This window comes from Suricata suricatta, chromosome 7 (assembly GCF_006229205.1).
Source record: "Suricata suricatta isolate VVHF042 chromosome 7, meerkat_22Aug2017_6uvM2_HiC, whole genome shotgun sequence".
Classification (NCBI taxonomy): Eukaryota; Metazoa; Chordata; class Mammalia; order Carnivora; family Herpestidae; genus Suricata; species Suricata suricatta.
The window spans coordinates 27,662,327-27,687,454 of record NC_043706.1 but is presented as its reverse complement, the minus strand read 5'-3'; the positions used below and the strand labels follow the sequence as shown (position 1 = coordinate 27,687,454).

At 35.3% G+C, this 25,128-nt stretch overlaps 1 protein-coding gene across 4 annotated transcripts in view; it reads right to left on the bottom strand.

The window, feature by feature from the left end:
* EXOC2 (exocyst complex component 2) overlaps positions 1-25,128 on the bottom strand; it is a 264,990-nt gene that overhangs the window by 146,820 nt on the left and 93,042 nt on the right. For all 4 annotated transcript variants that reach the window (XM_029944254.1, XM_029944253.1, XM_029944256.1 and 1 more), the window contains 4 exons: positions 16,268-16,413; positions 16,056-16,137; positions 15,200-15,302; positions 8,744-8,862 (listed from right to left, as the gene is read on the bottom strand). In XM_029944254.1, coding sequence (XP_029800114.1) covers positions 8,744-8,862; positions 15,200-15,302; positions 16,056-16,137; positions 16,268-16,413 — 450 coding nt within the window. The remainder of the gene's footprint in view (positions 1-8,743; positions 8,863-15,199; positions 15,303-16,055; positions 16,138-16,267; positions 16,414-25,128) is intronic.

The window sequence follows — 25,128 nt, the reverse complement described above, 5'->3', positions numbered from 1 at the left end:
AAAATTCTGGTGTACTTTAACATCATTCAAAATAGTAGGTAAATCAGCAAATATATTTTAAAAGAAAAGGCAGAAATGTGAATTTTGAATAAGTGTTTACTAGCTAACATTAGCTACTTCAGAATCAGATATTTGAGATAAGCTAGAAAAATGAATAAACAAAATAAAATTATTTATGCTTTTATTAAAGTACTATTTTTTTGTAATTATATATAGATCTAAATAGAAAAAAAACCATGCTAGAATATATAAGCAACAGAAGAATTACAAAATGACAGAATACAAAATTAAAGTATTTGTAATGAATATTTTAAAATTACCAGTTAATGTTAGCATTCAATGTGTGCTTGACATGCACTGTCAAAAATTTTTTCTCTCTTAAGAATGGGGGGACATGAATTAGACATGAAATGGCTCCCAGCTGCAAGAAGTCTTCTTCCAGATGTAAAGTAAGCCAAGACAGTAGAAAAGAACCAGCTGCTAAGATAAAAAATTTTAAAAAAGGTCCTTTTGACATAAGCCTTATTGGCCTCTCTTAACAAAGATGGCTCATTCATTCATTATAAGGTGAACAGAATCTAGTATAAAATAGAAGAAACAAGTACAAAAAACTTAATCCACCTCTTCCCTATGATGTTTAACAGCTGTGATTTTACTATGCAAATCTACAAAAGAATGTTACATTATTCAAAAAGTAAATCAAATTCTCAAGTCCTAGGTTACTGACTTTAAAAAATTACTAGTATTAATTACTACTCTTAATTTTAATTTGGTAGCTCAAATTGGATTTTCAAATTAGATTTAAAAACAAATCTATGATCATTATATAAAACCCTGCTGATCTGCATTCAGGTAATAAATACTGCTTATATAAATGTACACTATTTACAAAAAACAGGAATGACTGCTAATGCTATGTCTTATAAATCTAATTCATGGTACCCTGAACGTCACCTGGGGGTTTTTTTCTCTTTCTGAAAAATAAGGTCAAAGGGGAAAGGGAAAATCAGACCACCACTTTGCTGAAGAGATGTTTTTTATAATAGTCCTAAACTGGTACTTCTACTTCTCTCTCTTGAATCTGCTTTCTTCTATATACCCCTTATAGCTTATAAATCTCAAAGCAAGTGGATAAAATCCCTTTAGAGGCATTTTATCTTCTAGAGCCAATTAAACAATCCTCTAGTCACAACAACAACAAAAAGCAAGGGTACAGATACAGCTGGGTTGTATCATCTACACTGGAAGGGATTTAGGAAGAGAAGGTGGATCAAATCAATATCTCCCATCTGTAGCTGCTGCAGTTGTGCCTTTCCTTTTTTTTCTTTTTAAATAAACTTCTATTATTCTGGATTCATACTGTTATGATCAACATTCAGAAGAGAAAATATTTTTTAAATCTCCAGAAAATAAATTTCATAAAGAACTATCCTTAAGTACAACCTCACTCTAACAACTTTAAAAATTATAATTTTATTAAAACATTTCATATTTGTATAACAATGTATTTTTACTGTCTTTTAACTATGGAAATATTTTTGTAGTTCCATAGAAAATCTGATTATTCTGCTGCCTATTTCCTATAGAGTTTGCAATTTAATCTGGAGTACAGGAAATTTACCTAACCCTACATTATAAAAGTACCAGAATTATGTTTATTAACTCCACTAATTAAAAGTGTATACACACACACACACACACACACACACAAACATATAAATTATGTACACAAAGTTCATAGGTGTACTTTTTAAATATCCAGAAAAAATACAGTTTATACAGCATATAACTGTATAAATTCAGAAAATTGAACATAAGTTTTAAAATATATTTTATGTATGTTATTTTATAAGCTTGAAAATATAGCCTTTTATATCTTAAGATCATCAGATAAACATAAATTTTTTTTTATGTCAGCAAGTAATAATCTGCTCCGTGTTTGAAAGAATTGAGAGTAGATATTTAGCACAACCTCTATTCTTAATACTTTTTCTTCCATAATAGATCCATACTGTAATGATTCAGAATACACTTTTCAAGTCTGACATATCTCTAAGTTTTCAAAGAGCACCTGAGCCACATATAAATGTATTTTCTTCTGTTGTGTGACTATTTTAAAGAATCTGCTGCTTACTTAAGCTATTGCTCCTATTCTAAACGTCCCCAATTATGCCCATACTCAAATACATCCTTTGGGGAAGTCCTAATTAAATACACACCTGAAAGAAGAGAATAATTACTCTGTGAGTGGGCTGATGCCTTTTCCCTTGAGTTATTAGATATTGCCAGCATATATTTTAAGAGTTAAATTCATTTTCAGGACAAAGAAAAAAAAACACCTTTGAAGGCTACCTTTAAAAATCCTGTTTGAGAATGTCAGTAGGGGCCTAACCAAAGGCTTTTCCTGACAGGAAACCTGAAGACAGTCTAATTTTGGACCTGTTTCACAGGAATTTTAAGAGAGGAATGACACTTCATGTAAGGTGGTAAAAGTTTTCTGTGTACAACAATTCAGAACATAGAGCTGCTGTAAATACAGGGCAACAGTAGCAAAATGGTTAACCAGTTTAGGCTGGGGGAAAAAAACAATCAAACTCTTCCTTTAGTATTTAAGCTAGGATGAGTTTTTAAAATATTAATCTTTATGCTTGGTTTTTTCTCCTGTGTCTCCCCTCAGAAACACCAAAAGTTACATTTATGCTATAGAGGTAGGTCAGAGAAAACCAGTGAGGAATATTTGGGAATAAATGTCAAAGTGTGCTTAAGATACAGTGGTAATCTCTTATTCTGTGTCCTAATGTTTATAACCTGGGAGACACCATCCACCAAGTCCAGCATATGTTACAACTATAAAAACTGGAATTCAGAGAAAGACCTAATGCAGTGTTCATAAGAATATCAACCTTATGATCTAGCTCTGCTAACAAAAGAATGGTTCTGCCATACAAAAGAATCTTTCTTGGGAAAAGGTGGCTTTTTTAATATAAGATTGCTGTCTCTGAAAATCTATCACCATCTTTGCTTATGAAATTTTCTCTGAAGACCACAAGACTAAATACAATTAACATTTTTTTCCTCAAACCACTGTGTAAAGGCTTTAAGACTTAAAAAAAATTATATGTTAATTAGATTTCTTAAATTAATGCACAAAGACCAACTTAAAAAGATATCAAGAAGCCTTTTCCTGTCTGAAATATTTATAGTCTATCTATTTAAAACTATATTTTATTCACAGGACTGTCTCCGTTCTTGACTATTGTTCTCTGCCTGGAGGTTTACTTAAACAATTAGAACAATTTCTCTTACAAACATTTAACACTTATCCAGTGTTTTTAAAATATTTTTTTAATATTTTATTTATTTTTAATACAGAGAGAGACAGAGCATGAGAGGGGGAGGGGCAGAGAGAGAAGGAGACACAGAACTGGAAGCAGGCTCCAGGCTCTGAGCTAGCCGTCAGCACAGAGCCTGACGCGGGGCTCGAACCCACGAACGTGAGATCTGACCTGAGCCGAAGCCGGAGGCTTAACCGACTGAGCCACCCAGGCGCCCCAACACTTATCCAGTGTTAAAAGTCAAAGTACAGATATTATAATAGAGGAACTTACAATTCATTTTTTAGATTTAGAATGCAATAACGTTTCATTTTGAAAAGAGGATGCTGAGAATACCTGAATAAAAACAATGAAACTGCACAAATGAGGTGCCAGATGAAATACAGGCTCTGTCATCATCATGTTCATCATGTTCAGAAATCCTGTTTGATGATATATTTGTTCCTACAATAGAATACAGAGAACCTGCTGTCCTACCTCACTGGTCCAAAAGGAGTACACTGGTGGAACGGGGAGAAATCTGAACTGCTCACTACTTCTACCCCTATTCAAGACAAGGAGAAGCTGGGTTGTCTCTCTCTGAGATACCTTCTTGACATGCACAATAGATATAAAGTCATCAGTTGAACTAGACAATACCCCAGGTTTTTTCCATTTCTAAAATGACTTAATTATGTGAAGACAGCCAACAAAAAATCCAAATGGTATTTAGGAGACCTCCCCCATATTACCTTACACTTATATATAATCGAGACACTCAAATATCAACTAAGAGTCCACCATGAACAAACAGCTTATTCCCAGCAAACTTCTAATTAAGACAAATATTTTGTATAATCACATCCATACATCCACACACCTATACTATATATGATTACATTATCTGTGTGAATGTAGTAAATGTGTGTTAACATGTATACAAGAGCTAACATGTGTCCAATGACATATACATGCATTAATGTAAGCAATCAGAACCCCAGCTAAGTGCAGAATGGCACAGTGGGCCATATTTTACTAATGGCTAATCTTTCCATTCTAGGAAACACATGTTCAGACTATGGCTATGCCACATGTCATGTCCTTTGCCTTTGCATTGAGTATAAGTTAAAAAGATAGGGTATCAGTGTACTTAGAAAGACACATCAAACTGATTCTGAATTTTGAAGACTGAATATTTGATATTAGAAAAATCAATAATAACGTTTAAGTAATGATAATAGTGTTTTGGTTACAGTTTTTAAATGGCATTTTTATCTCCGAAAATTACATACTGAAATAATTATGAATGAAGTAATATGACCTGCTTCAAAAACAATTCAGGGTGAGCGGAGCTAAAAGGCAGGTAAGAGTACAGATACAGCAAGATTAGTTATGAATTGGTAACTGCTGAAACTAGGTTAGGTACACTGAAGGATATTTTATCACCCTTTTTGCTTTTAAGTACGTCTCTTTCTCCATATCCACCACCTCCATGTGAGGCAAGATGCCTGAATCAATATAAAATTATAAATAAAATCATAAAAACTCACCCTGATATGAGCTCAAGGAATTTTCCAGGTAAAAGGCTCTTCCATGTTAGGATTATCTATGTTGTTTATATTAGTAGTATTTGCTGACAATAAAAGAGGGTAATAAAAGGGAGGCTGGGCAGCTCAGTCAGTTAAGCATCCGACTTTAGCTCAGGTATAATCTCGCCATTCCTGGGTTCAAGCCCTGCAGCAGGCTCTGTGCTGACAGCTCAGAGCCTGGAGCCGGCTTCAGATCTGTCTCCCCCTCTCTCTGCCCCTCCCTGGCTCGTACTTTGTCCGTCTCTCAAAAATAAATAAGTTAAAAAAAAATTTTTTTAAAGGGAGCAATTAAGCATGTTCTTTTAAATGTCAGAGAAAAATTAAAATATAACCTATAAATATGTGACTAATATATTTAGCAAATTTACCTTGTATGGTTATAAAGATCTATGGAGTAAGTTCAAAGAGATGTAAATTATTAACATTTTTACTTACTAATCAAAAAGACCAATTTATGAAAATAACTTTAGGTAAAGCTCATCACTAACAAATAAATCTACTTAACATACATTCATTTCATTATTTCACGAATACAAGTGATGAGCAAGTTCTGCAACAAGTTTGGTCAATAAATTTAAAAGGCAGGGCTGCAGTAACACATAAGCTATCATCATTTATTTCAGACATACTGACTTTAACCAGTTCTAGATAAATACATATAGTGATACCTAACATCAAGATGACAGGAAAGAATCCATCAGGTAAAAGTGTCTCTCATTTATCTTCAGGAAAGATTCAGACCTTTGGCAATAGAATACTGGTTATCAGATATTTCAGGTAAGGATGTAATAATATGTGCTGTTAGGTGTTCACATATGTGAAATTTCATGGTACATTTCCAATTTCAAATAGTGTACATGTTGTCTTCATAAATTACACACATCCCAAAAATTCAAATGTTTTCATAACCAAATTACACAATCAGATGTCTCTTATAAGGCTAAGTAGGAAAATCCTTAGTTAGACCTCATATCTTCTTTGTATCTGGAGAATATCTTTACTGTACTTATTAACCATTTAGTGGATTGGCGATTAGGGTGACAATATTGAGTACCTCCTGGGTCTGGGCTATTCTCCACTTCTTTATCTGGATAATTGATATTTATCATTTAGACTCAGTGGAAATATCATCTCCTTTAGAAAACTTCCTTGGACCTCTCCCTCAATAGAATGAAGTAGAATTCTACATCCCTACTTTATGATGTTTTTCACAATTATATCTATGTGGCTTTTAAAAATATATGTCTCTCCCACTAGACTACAAGCTCCAAAAGATCAGAGACCATGTCACCTTGCTCACCACTGTACTTCCAGTCCCCAGCACAGCATGTAGTGCACAGGTTATTGATCCAGCCTATTCTGGAATCATCTGAGAGTTTTAAAAATATACTAATGCCTGGACTTAGAGATTCTAAAATAATCAGTAGGAATGAGGTAGAGGCCAGGAATTGACAGTCTTTATAAAAACATCCAGAGAATTCTGATGGGCATTCAAGGCTGAAAGTCCTGGCTAATAAAGTGCACTCAATAAACAAATGTGTAAGGCCCTTCAAATATCTCTAAAGACTACCAACTATGTATACTATTAGAGATCATTTTTACCTGCTAAAACTTTAAAGTAATTAATGACATTAATAGAAATTTTCATGTGGCATCAATATTTAGAGTTTTCCTAAATATCTAGAATAGAAAAGAACAAAATCACAGCTGGGAAGTACTCAAAACCAAGGCAAATAATTCATGATAAAATGATGCTATAAACAAATAATTGTGATCTCTCCACTATATTTCCTTCAGTTCCAGGACTATTCTTATGTTACTTCACTTATTCCTCCTGGAAACCTTGTCTTATAAGTATCACTAAGCCATATTTATTTTATATTTATATAATCTATTTGGCATCTCATGCCACTAAAACTGCATTTACCAGGATCACCAACAATAGCCTCGGTACTAAATCTGAAAGACATCTCTTCATCTTATTCTTTATCTTAAAATCCTTGCTGATCACTCTTCTCTGTGATGTCATGACATTATACACTCTGCTTTCCTCTTACCCCAGCAGACCACTCCTTCTTTATCTCTTGTATCAGCCCTGTAAATATTGTGTCCCAGAATTCTGCCCTAAAATTTTCTCCCATTTTCATCTTCTTAGGTGAATGCATCAACTCCCAGGGACCATCTACACACAGATCACATCCAAATCTCTTGCTTTGTACATCCAAACTACCTATTGGATATCTTCCCTTGTATGTCGGACTACTCCAAATCAATTTCCCCAAACAAAAGGAAAAAAAATAAGTTTTTTCCTCTATGCTCCCTAACTCAATGGTACCTCGTCCCAACTAGCTGCTGAAATCAGATATCTGGGAGTCATCCTTGACCCCTTCTTCCTCCTCATTCTTCAATCACTAAATCGTATCAATTCCAGTTTCTGTACAGCTCTTGAATCTGTCTCTTTCTCCATATCTACCACCTCCATGTGAGGCAAGATGCCTAAATCAATATAGCAGCCTCCTAACCAGGTTCAGTGTTCATGCTTGATCTCTCTCATCCATCCACTACATGGAAGCCAGAGGAGTCTTTCAAAAACTAGGTCTCAATGGGTCTTTCCCCTGCTTTGGACCTGTAATTATCAGCCCAATGTCCTCTAGATCAAGTCCAAACCCCTTGAAGTGGCTAACAAAGTCCATGCAAGACCTGGCACCTCCTAACTCTGACCCCTACTCTTGCCACTTTGATTGTGTACTAAGCTCCAGCCACAGAGAATTCACTGGCCATCTCTTGCTTGAAGCCCTGTGCGCATTGTTTTCTCTTCCCGGGGTGGTCTTTCCTTTCCCCTCCTGTTTCACATACAGATATCATTCAGATCTCAATACAAGTGTTATTTCCTTCAGATCTTGGAATGTCACTGTGATCTCAAAACTCTGAACTGAATGTTGTTCCTAAGTGTTACTACCACGGCACTAGGAACTTCCCAGGCTTAGGAAGTAACACTATATTCTACTAGTCCATTCTACTTTCCCTGTCCATATCACCTCGCTATTTTGTAAGTCTCACGTGAGCCAGGACCCTGTCTGCCGTGCTGACCACTGTATCCTTAGCACCCAATAGTGGCCAACACACAGCAGGCACTGAAAACATTCACTCCCTGTGCATGATAGAATTATACAAATAAAGGTTGATAAACCTGCATATGAATGCCTCTGTGACTTCTTCCTTTAAAACTTACCTCAAGGCCTTTGTAAAGGTTGTTTCTTTCTTCAGAATAGAGTCAGCTCAGCAGGCTACTTCTCATTCTTCTAACTCTTAGAGAACATAGAGCCTTCTCTGAGAAACCTTCCTAAATGGGCGATATAAAGTATTCTCCTCCATTCTCCTCCCTCAAAATATTATGATTTTTCTTTATATCACTTGTCAACAATTTCATCTTTGGTTAGTTAAGTGTTTAACACCATCTGTACTTGGCATACTACCTGGCACATAGTGGGGCTCAACATATATTTGATGAATAGTGAGTGGACTACTACCATTTATTAAAGATTAATATTTCTACCACAACATGTTACTTCCTGTAATAAAAGTTTAACAATTCCCTAAACCAAACCTTTGTCAACACTGGGTGCCAACCATAAAAATAGGCATATCAGGAGTTTTCTCCCTTGCCTCCTGTTTTGTTATTCACTCAGGTATAATGCTAACCAGGAGCGAAAACAAAACAAAAAAAGAGGTACAAATATCAAGAAAATTAATAAATCACTCCCTTAATCATTAAGCATTTCTAAATATTAAACTGACAATAATCAATGGCATAATGCACTAGAAGAGAAGCAGACTTGCCTTTTAAGTCTTGTATATAGCCCTCTTTGCAGCTGTGCATGAGCTGAAGGATCCACCTGTGTTGGGCACCAATACACTGCCAAGCAGGGTCACCTGGTGCATGAAGGTCAGACAGGTACCTGAAAAACAAGGCCAAGATTAACCAAGTAGGCTTCCTCTGTAGAGCCATAAATAAGGACAAAAAGAAAGCTAGCATTTTTTAAATCATTACTTTTTTCAAGAAAACCTAAAATTTTGTAGGAGGGCTGTTGGGGCCCAGCAGGCCAAAAAACCTCCCGCAGAACAACCTTTGATGGCCAGACCTCCGGGACACAGAAGAATCTACATAAGCGACCATGGATGCTATGTCTCCGGGGCACAGGAGAAAAATTTGGGATTTTTCTCATTGCTTTGCAAAAGCAATGAAGGCATATACCTTTAAGTTTTGAATCAACTTGGGTCACTTAGTGGCACCTGCTTTCCCTTACTTTATTTCTGTTCCCAGCTCATTGCCTGCTGTTGGGGCAAAAACAATCCTCTGTTTAAAATTAACCCCTTGAATGATAAGCGTCCTGCCCAGACATAACTGCTAAAGGACCTTGAAGAAAAGAAGATTCTTTGAGAGACAGACTCCCTCTCCTGTTTTTTTACTTCTGTTCTCACGGCTGTTCTCTTTTCTGTGATTAAAAAAAATGATCCTTCCCAGGGCATGTTTTTACTCTCTCAAGGACCATAAGCTTTGTAATCATTAAAGAGAAAAAAAAAATGTGTAAAACCCTTATGGCATAAAAGACACTGACTTTCTTAGTAAAGTGTGGTTTTGCCACCATTCATGTTATCTGTCTTCCTTCCTATAGATATTTCGCCGACACCAACTACCTACTCGGGGACCGTTCGACTGGGGTGCGTGGGCTGGTCCTCCGCAGAGGGCCCAGGTAGCTCAGTCAGTTAAGCATCTGACTTCAGCTCAGGTCATGATCTTGCAGTTTATAAGTTCAAACCCCATGTCTGGCTCTACTGAGTCATGGAGTTGGGTTTGGATTCTCTGTCTCCCTCTCTCTCTGCCCCTACCCAGCTCATGCTCTCTCTCAAAATAAATAAACATAAAAAAAAAAAGAAAACCCAAAATTTTATCAATTAGTAAAAGCACCTCTTAACATCAGTCTTCAACACTTATTTTTTTTAGTTTATTTATTTATTTATTTAGGGAGAGAGAGACAGAGACAGAGAGGGGCAAAGAGAGAGCGAGAAAGAGAAAATCCAAGGAGGATCTGCACCATCAGTGGAGACCCCGACACAGGGCTCAAACGCACAAACCGTGAGCCAAAAACCATGAACTGACCTTGGATGCTTAACCAACTGAGCCACCCAGGAACTCTTTAGAGTCTTGCTCATTTAATTCTAAATAAAATATGTTCAAATTTCTTTTCATGCAAAAATAAACAATAAAACTGCATTTTTTAAAAATTAGGACTTTATTAAAAAGAAAACAAATATAACTTGCAATAATCCTAAAAACATAGTGAGAACTTAAATTTATATTTATATTTAGTTCACAGAGTGTTTCCACACTTAGTTCTCAGTCATTATAGAAAACACAAGTGGGAGCCAGCAGAGGACACCTAGGGAATATTCTTTTGGTTTCAATTTTATTTTAGTCCTTTCTGGTCTGAACTAGGGCCACTAGATGGCAGTGTTACACCATTTCCATACATCCTAACAGGCTATTTTATTATATGAAGAGATTTGGTGGCCATAAATACTTACCTCTAAATATTTAATAGAGGTCAGACCTCTATTAAATATTTCTTTAGAAAATGTAGTATAGATGGACATTTTTCTTAGTTTCTCAGTAGTTCTTAAAATATTTAACATCTTCTTTGTACAATAAAACATCCAAACACAGAATGACAATTGAAAAATTTGAAAAATTTCTGACAAGCATTAAGATTTAGCCCTTGGCCATCACAAAATATATAAACATACAGTAGTCAACCTTTATCCAAAGGGGGAATATGATCCAAGACCCTCAGCAGAATGCTTGAAACCACAGACAGTACTGAAACCTATATGTAGTCTGTTTTTTTCATATATATATATACATATATATATATACACACACACACATACATACATACATACACACACACATATACACATAAATATATATATATGACAAAGTTTAATTTATAAATTAGGCACAGTAAGAGATTAACAACAACTGATAAAAATAGAACAATTATAATAATATACTGTCATAACAGTTATGTGAATGCAGTTTCGCTCTCTCAAAATATCTTACTGTACTCACTGTTCTTGTGATGATGTGAGATGATAAAATGCATACATGAGGAAATGAAGTGAGGGGAATGATGTAGGCATTGAGATGTAGCACTCAGCTACTCCTGACCTTCTGACTACACTTCAGAAGGAGGATCATCTGGACCACAGCTGACTGCAGGTAACCTAAATTGTGCAACTGAAACTGCAGATAAGGTGGGGACTACTGCAATAAGTTAAATCCAATCAAAGCAACTCCAAAAATTGAATTTATTGTCTTGAAACTATTCTTAAACTACAGCTGTCTGTTGCCTTAAGGTTAAAAGAATTTTGTTCAATGATAAATTTTAATGAATGGTTACAAGCTATGACTATCCTAATCACTGAGGGATACACCAGATACTTCTCTTCCACATTCCTCCAGTACTAGGTATTTCCTAACTCACAGACATCTCAATCAGCAGCTAATTAGAGGAGAAACATTTTGTAATAAGCAATAAATAAAATGTTGAGACATCTCACATCACATTGAGGAACTATCTACCCTGACCTTCACAAGCTAATGCAGATAGCTGAGCTCTGAGCAGAGCCTAGGATCATCCTGCAAAAGGGTCCTTGAAACAGTATGGCTCACACTGTACAGAACTGCTTCAAAGTCAGCCCAAGAGCTGGCCCTTTTCCCTTTCCCTAACCGTCTATTTACAGGCTGCAAATAGGGTATGCCTGTGTTGAGAAAGAAACAAATCAATTAACAGCACCCAAGAATAAAACTACAATCTAACAAAATACATTTAGCCTGGCATAAATATTTCAACCCAATCTGATTCTTTCAGACAGAATCAGGCACAACGCTTTCTCCTCTTTTTTCATCTGGAATATAAATATGACAAATAGTACACTATGTCATTTCTTCTCAAAAATCATGTGATTTTATTCTTTCTTGTTGGGGACAATTTGTCTTAGCATTCCCCTTAGGTAGGTTTGTTTGGCCTCTGAATATTTCTACAATACTTTCCCCTAACACTTTCTCCTAACACTTTCATTCATATAGCATACTCAGATTTAGTGTCAGTGGTAAAATATAGGAATACTCTTTTAGGAAAGCTGCTTCTTTTTAAATTTTAAACTACTTAATAGAAATACAAAGGGTCCATTACAAGAGCTCTATACAGCAAGAGAAATCAATATACTCTTTTGTTTAATAACTTTTAAAATTATAACTTCCTTTAGTATGTTGCCTAGGTCCTTGCAAAATTTAATAATAATCCTTTACAGCATCTTATTAATGGGTATGACATTAAATGTTATATAAAGACAAATGTGTTCTCTAAGAAATTCTACAGTGTTGCAGTTCAAAAGTATAATCTGTGGAGGTTAATTTCTTCTTTTATTTTAGTAGTAAACAATAAGTGCAACTAATCCTTGAACAACATGGGTTTGAGGTCCACTTATACACAGATTTTTTTTTAAGTACTATACTGTAAATGTATTTTATGTTCCTTATGATTCTCTCAATAACATTTTCTTTTCTCTGGCTTATTTTATTGAAGAACAGAGTATATAAGACACAAAATGTGTTAATTGGCTATCCACATCATTAAGGCTTCCAGTCAACATTAGGCTGTAGTTAAGTTTCAGCGGAGTCAAGTTATACATGGATTTTTGACTGGGTAGATGGTTGGTGCCCCAACCCCCACACTGTTCAACAGTCAACTGTATTTCATTTCAAAGATCTTTGTTTAAAACATGCCACATGTTAACTACTATTTCTTCTAACACTGTGTATCAAAGAACACTTAACAGCTTTTTTAGAGGGGTAAAGAATGCTACTTATGAGCACAGCCTCAGTATTTTATAATTTAAAAATTAAGCTTTTTAATCATACTCTAACATGATTTTTAACAATTACCAGGAATAGGATCACATTCATATGGAAAGAAGTATATATGACATAACTTTGCTTCTCACTAAAGGTACTAGAATCAAGACAAAAGAAGAAGAGTAAAACTAATCAAGTTTTTAATTATGTAAAATAGCAAACAAAAATAAAATACAGTAGTAATTTGATTCTCAATCACACGCAAAATTTCAGAATATGTAAGAGAACTAATAAAGATATGCTTTGCTGATGATCAAGCTCTCTCCATACCTCTTGATGTTCACAGTACCTATCATCACAGATTCTAAAGTCCCAGAGATACTTGACCTGGTTAAGATGTTATTCTTCCTATTTATTAATACCTAAACACTTAATTTTAGAAAGATAACAGAATTAATTGCTCAGTGTCTTCTCAAAGCATCAAAAATAAAATAATGATTACAAAATAAGTAAACTACTTGACATTTTTGTTGACATTCTTATTCTTTTCCCCTTTTAAATGACAGGAAAAAAGCACCTAAATAGGCCATCTTTAAAATAATATCCAGTAGATTAACTAGTTATAAGAACTACAGGATATGTACATAAATGGTAATTCACTCTTTAAAGCTTTGTACATTCAAAAAGGTTTAACTATTACTATTGGCAAATTTAATAGCATAAATATAAATACAAAGAAAAATTAAGTAGCATGGTGGACACAGACAACAAGATGTTAACCAACTGTGTATCCCCGGACAAGAGGATTAATCTTCCTGGAACTCTTCTTTACATGTAAAGGGGGAAAAAAAAACAAAAAACAAAAAACAGGAGAACTAATATATATACATTTCATTTCTAGATTTAGATTTCCACGATTCTACAAGCCCGAAAAATCGCTCAAATACATTCTTTCCCATATGAATACAGCTTAGAGAAAAGCAAAGGTAAGCTTTGAAAGCAGACAAACAGAGGAATCCTACTCCTAGCTGTGTGTGTTGAGCAAGAATGAAGTCTGAAGCTCAGTTTCCTCACCTATACAATGAGTATCAGACAAATGTCTCTGCAAGGTGGCTGTGAGGATTAGAAAGTATATACATAGCACATCTAACATGATGCCCGGATGGACCACAGACTCCAGGTAGTGGCAGTAATCAATGGTAGTACTCTCTACTCCCCTGCTAAAGCCTCCTCCCCCTTTCCTCTTCAGTAACACAAATGTGCTGAAAATGACAATGGATCATGTTGCTACTATTCTCCTGAATCACCAAGAATACGAGTCTGAGTGTAGACTGCTGTCCCCACCACCACTGCAAACACATATGGTCATATGGTAACAAAAGCCAAATGTATCAATATATATATTCAGTCTATTATTTTATAAGTACTGAATACTCAATAAACTTCACTAACTAAAGAGAGGGCATTAAGTTTGGATAGTAGCTTATTCTGAGAATAAAGGCCACATTCAAAAAAAGTAATGTTAATATTTTTAAATCACAGATATAAAAAGCTTTTAACTTGTATGCTTTATCTCCAGATCCTGATATAAACATTATACGCGTGTGTACTATATTGACTACTTATGTGCCAGGTGCTATATTAAATCCTTAAATGTATTCTTAAATTATCTTTACATTTACCCTGAGATGTAGATTGTGTTATCATGTCATCTCAGATGAAGAAACTAAAAAACGAATGCAAATAAGTCACCCAAAGGGAAGAGCCAATTACCACTAGGCTATAATGCTTCCTTCTAAGGCCTTTTTCTCATCATACCCTGTGGTATCCATCACTTTTTGTATTATTACAATTTTTAAAATTTATTTATTTTTAATTTTTTTAATTTTCCAACTATCATTCCTTTTTTTAAAATAATAGTTTATTGTATTTTTTCTTCTCAACACTAAAACCTTTCAGAATTTTCTCTACCACTGAGCTACAGCCCACTCTTGTGGCATGAAGAATTTCCCACCCAGAATGTGATGGTGTTGTGCTCTAAACCATACAGGGAAGCCCCTGCCTATGATCTCTGGGTGCTCACAGAGTGCAATACCCACACTGTCCTGCTAGGTTAGGTAAACCCAGTTGAGCAGGAGGAAGAAATGACTAAACAATGGAGCCGCATTCTCTTTCCCCAAACAACCAGAATTTTCTTGCCCTGAATATTCCCAAATTTGTTAGTATACAGAAGAATTTTCGTTTCCTATACTGGATACCACTAAATTTCTATTATTCTTCCCTTTCACCATTTCATCAGTCTCCTAATTTCCCCCAAATGATATATATAGTACTATACAGATACATGTGTTTTGTCAAGATTCTTGGAAAAGTTTTACCTTATATAACGTTTTTGGTCATGTAGAGTTGATGGTGTCTCAAGCAATTTATCAAGAAGTAATTCTCTTAAAGCTTCAATCCGTGTTTCTACTTCAGCATAATCTATTTAAAAAGGAAAGAACATACAAGATTTACAAAATGGAGACCTAAAATCAAATTATGGCAAGTAGAACAGTTATCGTCTTGGGGGGCAGGGGTTGACTAAAAAGAGGCACAGGGAACTTTCTGGGTGTGGGTTACATGGGGTGTGTGCATTTGTCAAACTCACTGACCTGTAATATGTAAGTAACATTTGTGCATTTCACTGAATGTAAATTTACCACAATAAAAAAACGAAATTAGGTTTTCTGAGTCCTTATGGATTTCATTTAGAAATTTAAGAAAGCCCTATGATATTTCTCCTAGTTGATAAAGCATTATCAAAAGACATTTCAGATTTTTCTTATTTTATAACTCTTGTATGAGAGACAATTTTACAAGTTGTGTTAGTTCACTTTAAAATAAGGTTAGAATTCATAAACATAATGGCTTTTCTGAAGAGGGAAGATTAAAATGTAAGTTTCCATATCTATAAAATATCTGTAATTGATTCCAGTAAAAAAGATTTTTTAATAGCATTATGGTTAACAAGCGGCACAGAATGTACAAGACTAACTTATCCCATGGCCACATTGAATGTCTTCACTACATCTTGGTAAGAAAGGCCATGTTATTTTTGAAGTAATTGTTTTATATTTTAAAAAGAACACCATATAAACAAAAATTAAAATGCAAATAACTTTCTCTGCAGAATGCATTCTACATTCTTCCTGTAAAAGTAAAGTAGAAGATCTAAAAGTAATAAACAAATCTTACATTTCTTGAAAACCTGCACCTCCGTTTTCCCAAAGAGTGACTTGGCCTTTTCATAATCATTAATAACCACATCATAATCACCCTTTAAAATAAAGAAACATTTTGAAGACTGTTAGTAAAGTATCATGAACACATTTGGTTGTGATAAAAAATTATCTCAATAACTAAAATTTATGACATCATAACCATGGGTACATAAATATGTACTCTACCTTTTGAATATTCCTTTCAATATTTAGAGGAAGGTTGAAGAGAAACTTAAATCGCTGAAGCACATTGAGTGCATTTCTAGTGGAATCTGCCTTGTCCTTCCGACCTAATACTTCTTGAAATAATGTGTCTGCAGTATTACTTGCTCCTATTTTAGAAAGACCAAGAGAAGCTTAGATAAAACAAAATGTTAAGCTGCTAATGTCACTTTACATTAAAACTCAACAGACTTTTTTAAAAGTTAGCTACATTGGAGATCTTTTATGGTTAGCTAAAAGACATTTCTACTTTGCCCACAAATAAGTCCTTTCATATATTAAAAACAGTATCCAATTAAAAACAACCATATTTACCAGGACCAAATAAAATTGCTAATGTAAACCTACATTTATTTTAGCTACTCTTTCAAATTTTATAGCAATTATGAGTCCTTAGATTATTTCATTAGTTCAGATAATAGGTTAAAACACACACACACACACACACACACACACGCACACACAACTACACTAGATAAATTCTCTAGATTTAGTATGGTAATAAAACAAGAAAAATATTTTTGAGGAAAGTTGTTTAAAAGAAGTATTCTAAAACTAATTCTATTTCTTGGTAAAATTATCTTCTGTTGATGCAGCAGGAACAAAAATTACATAAGCAATTTAAATGACAAATTTTAACATATCATTAATGAATATTTGCTTCTTAAATCAGCTAATTCAAATTATACACAAACTGGATTATATATATATATATTATATATATATATATAATATATATATAAAAGTCTTCAAACTATACAAATCACTATAATGACAGAGTAAAGCAAAATTTACTATGTACAAAAAATAGTTTAACTTTTTCAACTTGTACATTATTTTTAATTAACCACGAGGAAAGGAGAGTAAAAAGGGTAACTGTTTTTGGCTATTTGCTGCTCATAAAAAGTTTCTACATTATCTGGTCTACTGACCATACTTTAAGCAAAATGAAAAAGTTACCTCAGTCTCACTGGGTGGCTTGCACGCCATCCTCTCTAGTGCACACTGTGGGTGGCCTGATCGCGTTAAAAGTTGTCTTTGTAACATAATTGTTTTATCTAAATAATGTTTAAGTTCTGTTGAAATTTTAAAGACCTGATATAAAAGCTCTGTCAAGATAGCCATTTTCTCCACATACTTTTAATGAAGAATACTAAATTTCTGTAAGATGAGAAAAAATATATTCCCTTCTTCCCATCAAACCACATAGTGGTGGCTAAATGAATATTTGAAATCTGATTAAAGGTTAAAACATTTTTCTTCAAAGGAAATTATTATTAAGTATTTTTCATATAAAAATATAAACTTCATGACTTGAGGCTTCATAAGTGAAAAGATACATAAATGCAACTGAATAGTTTTAAAAGGCTGATTATAAGTCAGTGGGCTATGGATATTAAATTCCTAAGCAATTTTGTGTGTGTGTGTACAATAAAAGAACTTGGGACAAAGCTGTAAGAGTTTTACTTACTGTATTTTAAAGGTAATAAAATAATGCCAACTTATAATTTTAACTCCTCTAAAAAGTATGACAACATGCACAAGTAAAAAATTCACTTACTAAATAAATATTTTATAGTGAAAATTTAATAGGCAGAAATTAGACTATAAAATTATGATTTACAGAAATGTAGGTATGGAGAATTTTAATGTGTGTATATAGACAAATCATAACTTTAATTAAAGAAACTTCTATCCATAAAGTTATTAAATTGTGAATTTAATTGCATACACAATAAAATTTGGGGAGTTCATAACTCTTTGATAACTGAATGATTCTATCTGTAATAAAATAAATGAAAGCAGTAAAACTAAGATTTCTGTGAGCAGATAAAAATTACCAAAGGCTCACAAAATGCATTTTAATGTCTTCATTCTCTAGGGCTACTAATAAGAGAAATGAAACCACTAAACTCATCGGTGTTGTTCACACACGAAGTGACACTGCAGATAAACCATCAGTTAGACATCCACCAAATCTCTCAAGAACAATTTTCCCCGCATACCAATCCATCCACATCTTCACTCCATCTTGTCACGCTGAGAACAACCAATTTTAAAACAGCGAGCAAGGGTCTGAACATCCAGTGTGTACTCACAAAACAAACCTAACTGAGCTATACGGTAGTGAAAACCATGACTTAGGTCTCACAGTTCACAGAACCGATCCTGATCTTACAAATACCAGGGCAACTCTAGACCTGAAAGTGGGTTGTTTCTCCTCACACAAGGGGAGTCTTAATTCCAGCTCACTGGACTGTGACTATGTTCATCTCAATTACAGATGCACCCCTAGCAACAAGAGCAAGGCTGTTGTAATCACACTGTGGCTGTCACTATCATAGTCCTGTTAACAACAGCAGTAGAATTTTCCTCATTGTAAGATGGGAGAACATGGATGAACCTTTAGGGTATCATCCTAAGTAAAATAAGTCAGACAAAGACAGACAAATACTACATGGCATTACCCATATATAAAATCTTAAAATTTTTTAAATGTTTTTTATTTATTTTTGAGAGACAAAGACAGACAGCACTAGCAGGGGAGAGTCAGAAAGAGAGGGAGATACAGAATCTGAAGCAGGCTCCAGGCTAGCTGTTAGCACAGAGCCCGATGCGGGGCTCGAACCCATGAACCATGAGATCATGACCTGAGCCGCAGTTGGGCACTTAACAGACTGAGCCACCCAGGCGCCCCTATAGAATCTTAAAAAAAAAAACAAAAACAAAACCAAAAGACACCTCAAGTCACAGACACAAAGAGAGGAATGTCAGTTACCAGGGGCTGGAGGGTAGGGGGTATAGGGAGATGTAGATCAAAGGGGCAAATTTCCAGTAAGAAGATGAACACATTCTAAGGATCTAATGCACACTATTGTGAATATAGTTAACAATATATATCATATACTTGAAAACTGCTAAGATTAAATCTCAAATGTTCTCATCACAAAAATGAAATGGAATTATGTGATGTGACAGAGGTGTCAGCTATTGCTAAGGTGGTAATCATATTGCAAGATACAAGTACATGTATATCAAATCAACATGAGGTAACACCTTACATTTATTTAAACAATGTTATCTGTCAATTATATTTCAATAAAGCCAAAAAAAATGACAAGAAAAGTCACTGTGGCACTGCATACTAAGCAGTCAAACTCCTATCTCCCTATTGGTATTATAACCTTAATAATGAAAAAAAATTATCTATGCCAGGAACTCCTGTCGTCTACATAATTCTAAGACTATCTCATAATTATAAGTATGTTTATTTAAACATTATACTTTCTCTTATTTTGAAGAGGATAATTTCTCTTATTTTGGTCCTTTATATGGTACTGACACTTGAGATCGTAGATCATAGGAGTAATTTTTAAGCTACATTCTCTGCTTAATGTGAGTTGGGGATGAAGGTGGCTAGATAGGAGTGTTCCTTGTAACACACACACACCACAACACAATTTGTTTCACAAATAAGCAAGTTGAATGAGATTAGAAAAGGAAACATTAAAATACCTACCAATTTAAAGTTACCTTAAAATGTACACTCCAATTCATAGCAAAACCAGGACCATAAAAAGACCCAACAACCTATGCCATGTGTCTCAGTTTCTCTCAACAGATTACAGAAAATGACTAGATACACTGCCATCTATACCATGATATTATATGAATAACATCTTACCAATAGTTTATGTCTATTTAGACAACTATACTTGGCACTGGAATTCTATAGCACAACTTAAGAGAGAACTAGAATCCTGGGGATGAGAAAAGAGCTCCATACCATTTCCACAAGCTAACCGTTCCCATGTCCTCAACTTTCATTCAGTAATCCTAAATTGGCATCTTGTAATCAACCATGATGGGAAAATTTACCCACTGGAAATGCTAATATTAAGGTTATTTTTCTTTTTTTTTTCTTTTCTGGAATGCCAATAGATAAACATTTACCAGCTTACCTCTGAGCAAGTCAGATCCTTTTCTACAAACATGGCTTGATACTCCTTAGTGTTTTAAGTCTTTGTCTTTCTTAATTTTACACATAGGATTTGGGAGAAATCATTCAATCCCATTTAATTCAACTACTATCTCCATGTTAGTGACTCCAAGATGTTGGTTAGCTTAAGACTAATCATTATAGAAGATGTCTGTCACACACACACACACAGAGGAATACTACTCAACTATAAAAAAGAATGAAATATGACCATTTGCAACAGTATAGATGGACCCTGAGATAAGTGAAATAAATCATACAGAGAAAGACAAATACCATATAATTTCACTTATATATGGAATCTAAAAAACAAAACAAACAGAACAAAACAAAACCCAGAGTCATCAATACAGAAAATGGATTGGTGGTAGCCAGAGAGGAGGGAAGCTAGGGGCAAAACAGGTGAAGAGGATCAAGTACAAACTTTTGGGCTTTTTTTTTTTTAATGTTTATTCATTTTTGAGACAGAGCGCATGAGTGGAGAAGGGCCAGAGAGAGGAAACAGAGGGTCCGAAACAGGCTCTGTGTTGATAGCAACAAATCCAATGTGGAACTCGAACTCAAAAACTGCAAGATCATGACCCGAGCTGAAGTTGGATGCTACACCAACTGAGCCACCTAGGCACCCCACAAACTTCTAGTTTTAAAATAAGTCATGGGGACATAATAAATGGCATGAGTAATATATCCAATAATATTATATTTTTAGAAGACTGATCTTCATATATACTTTCACTAAATGTACAATTATCTCTTTTAATGATTACTCATCACAAAGAAGTTGTTTATTCTATATCATATGAAAGACAATTCAATCAACCTTAGCTGGTTTAAGGGGATTCTATGAGAGCATTTCTTGTGACATCCCCGCGTCATCTTATGGGACTAACTTAGTCCCTAAGAGGAACCTTAAGGAGTTCCCTTTGAGTGAACCCTAACAGAAGAGCTAAGCAGGGGTGATAAATCAGGAGCATGTCCGCTTTAGGGAACTTGAGACATGGGAACTAGACTCTGAGTCTGGGCAGACAGCTAGTCAGGCTTCAACAGGAAGGACAGTGGAGGTGGACAATCAACTCTTAGACCCTCAATTTATCTGCCTTTAGCAAAAGTTGAGGAAGTGGGATGAAAAGAATGAAGATGCCATGAAGTGGGATGAAAAGAATGAAGATGCCATGAAGGAAGAAAAACCATTTTAGCATCTATGGATCCCTTATAATCTGAAATTTTGGGGGAAGCTGTTGTGGGTGGCATAAAAACATACTAGATATACAATATGGAGTGCTTATTGTTTGTTAGGGGTTATTCTAGAAACTTGTAAGACTGATAAATTCTTCTTAATTATTCTAAAAATATGCATTAATTGTTAATTCACTTAAACCTGTTTATGTCCTTATGACAGGCACTATTCTTTTTTTATCACACCCAATAAACTAACATTGATTCAGTAATATTTAATATACAATTGCCACTTCCCACTTGCTCCTAAAATATCATTTATATCTTTATATATTTTTATTTTGTTGTTTTTAATTTACATCCAAGTTAATTAGCATTTAGTGCAGCAATGATTTCAGGAGTAGATTTCTTTATTCCCCTTACCCATTTAGTCCATTCCCCCCTCCACAACCCCTCCAGCAACCCTGTTTGTTCTTTGTATTTAAAAGTCTCATGTTTTGTCCGCTTCCCTGCTTTTATATTATTTTTGCTTCCCTTCCCTTATGTTCATCTGTTTTGTATCTTAAAATCCTCATATGAGGGAACTTCTATGATAGTTGTCTTCCTTTGACTAATTCATTAGCATAATACCCTCTAGTTCCATCCACGTAGTAGCAAATTTCATTCTTTTCAATTGCCGAGTAATACTCCATTGTGTATATACACCACTTCTTTATCCATTCATCTGTTGATGGACTTTTGGGCTCTTTCCTTACTTTGGCTATTGTCGACAGTGCTGCTATAAACATTGGGGTGCATGTGCCCCTTTGAAACACCATACCTGTATCACTTGGATAAATACCTAGTAGTGTAATTGTTGGATTGTAGGGTAGAGGAACCTCCATACTGTTTTCCAGAGTGGCTGCACCAGTCTGCATTCCCACCTCTTTCTCTGCATCCTTGCCCACATCTGCTGCTGCCTGAGTTGTTAATTTTAGCCCTTCTGACAGGTGTGAGGTGGTATCTCATTATGGTTTTGATTTGTATTTCCCCAATGATAAGTGATGTTGAGAAATTTTTTCATGTGCCTGTTAGCCATCTGGATGTCTTCTTTGGAGAAGTGTCTATACATGTCTTTTGCCCATTTCTTCACTGGATTATTAGGTTTTTGAGGGTTGAGTTTGATAAGTTCTTTATACATTTTAGATACTAACCCTTATCTGATATGTCATTTGCAAATATCTTCTACCATTCCATTGACTTCCTTTTGGCTTTGCTGATCGTTTCCTTTGCTGTGCAGAAGCCTTTACTTTTGGTGAGGTTTCAAGAGTTCATTTTTGCTTTTTTTTCCCTTGCCTCTGGAGACATGTTGAGTAAGAAGTTGCTGAGGCTGAGGTCAAAGAGGTTTTTGCTTGCTTTCTTCTCTGGGTTTTGATGGTGTCCTGTCTTAAACTTAGGTATGTCATCCATTTTGAGTTTATTTTTGTGTATGGTATAAGAAAGTGGTCCAGTTTTCCTAGCACCATTTGCTGAAGAGACTGTCCTTATTCCATTGGATATTCTTTCCTGCTTTGTAAAAGATTAGTTGGTTATACGTTTGTGGGTCCATTTCTGGGTTCTCTATTCTGTTCCACTGATCTCAGTGTCTATTTTTGTGCCAGACAGGCACTCTTCTTATCCCCATTTTATAGTGTAAACTACTAAAACAGAGGTTATTCAGTTTGCTCAATGTGACACACACAGTTAGGATACAGTGAGAACTACAAAGATATTTCATGAGTACCACCCTCGGGAATCACAAACTCAACAAGTTATAAGTGGAACTGAATTTTTTCCTCTCTACCTCTCTCCTAACTCCCCAAACCTGCTCCTACTTCCTCAACTTGAGAAATCTGGATGTCATCAATGACTACTTTTCTTCATACTTCCCACATCAAACTGGTAACCAAATACTGCCTTTCTCATCTCCCTAACATCTTTCATCTTGCCATTCATTCACTCTACCTTCATCACCTCTGTTTTGGTTAAAGTCCTCAGCACTTCATTCTTACATGACAACTGTGCACTTCCATCTGATGTCTCTAGTCTAGCTCTCTCCTAACCCATTCTCTATGCAGATGGAGAATGTTCTTTAAAAAGTTCATAATGTGTCAAGTAGGAAATTACTGTGGTTGAGGTCTAGGAGGTTTTTTTCCTACTTTCTCGAGGGTTTTGATGGTTTCCTGTCTCACATTCAGGTCCTTCAGCCATTTTGAGTTAATGTTTGTGTATGGTGTAAGAAAGTGGTCTAGTTTCATTCTCCTGCATGTTGCTGTCCAGTTCTCCCAGCACCACCTGCTAAAGAGGCAGTCTTTCTTCCATCGGATACTCTTTGTCAAAAATTAATTGGCCGTACATTTGTGGGCCCAGTTCTGGGTTCTCTATTCTATTCCATTGGTCTATGTGTCTGTTTTTGTGCCAATACCATACTGTCTTGATGATGACAACTTTGTAGTAGAAGCTAAAATCTGGAATTGTGATGCCTCCGTTTTGGTTTTCTTCTTCAATATAACTTTGGCTATTTGGGGTCTTTTGTGGGTCCATATGAATTTGAGGACAGTTTGTTCTAGCTTTGAAAATGAAAGCAAAACTGAACTCTTGAGACCTCATCAAGATAAAAAGCTTCTGCAAGGCAAAGGAAACAATCAAGAAAACTAATAGGCAACCGACAGAATGGGAAAAGATAGTTGCAAGTGACATATCAGATAAGGGGCTAGTATCCAAAATCTACAAGGAACTCACCAAACTCCACACCCAAAAAACAAATAACCCAGTGAATAAATGGGCAGAAGACATGAACAGACACTTCTCCAAAGAAAACATCCAGATGGCCTACAGGCACATGAAACGATGCTCAACATCACTTATTATCAGGGAAACACATATCAAAACCACACTGAGATACCACCTCACGCCAGTCAGAGTGGCTAAAATGAACAAATCAAGAGACTATAGATGCTGGAGAGGGTGTGGAGAAACCAGCACCCTCCTACACTGTTGGTGGGAATGTAAACTGGTGCAGCCACTCTGGAAAACAGTGTGGAGGTTCCTTAAAGAACTATCCATAGAACTCCTTTATGATGCTATTAGCATCATAATAGCAATGCTATTATTATTGCTATTATTAATAGCAATGCTATTGCTGGGAATTTACCCAAGGGATACAGAAATGCTGATGCATATGAGCACATGTACCCCAATGTTTATAGCAGCTATGTCAACAATAGCCAAAACATGAAAAGAGCCTAAATGTCCATCGAATGGACGAATGGATCAAGAAGATGTGGAATATACACAATGGAATACTACATGGCAATGAGAAAGAATGAAATATGGCCATTTGAAGGAAAGTGGATGGACCTCGAGGGTGTCATGCTAAGCGAAATAAGTCAGGCAGAGAAGGACAGAAACCATATGTTTGCACTCATAGGTCTAACAGGAGAACAGGAGAAACCTAATGGAGGACCAGGGGGAGGGGAAGAGGGAAAGAGAGTTGGGGAGAGACAGGGATGCAAAACTTGAAAGACTACTGAATACTGAAAATGAACTGAGGGTTGAAGGGTAAGTGGGAGAGGGGGGAAAAGAGGTGGTGGTGATGGAGGAGGGCACTTGTGGGGAAGAGCACTGGGTG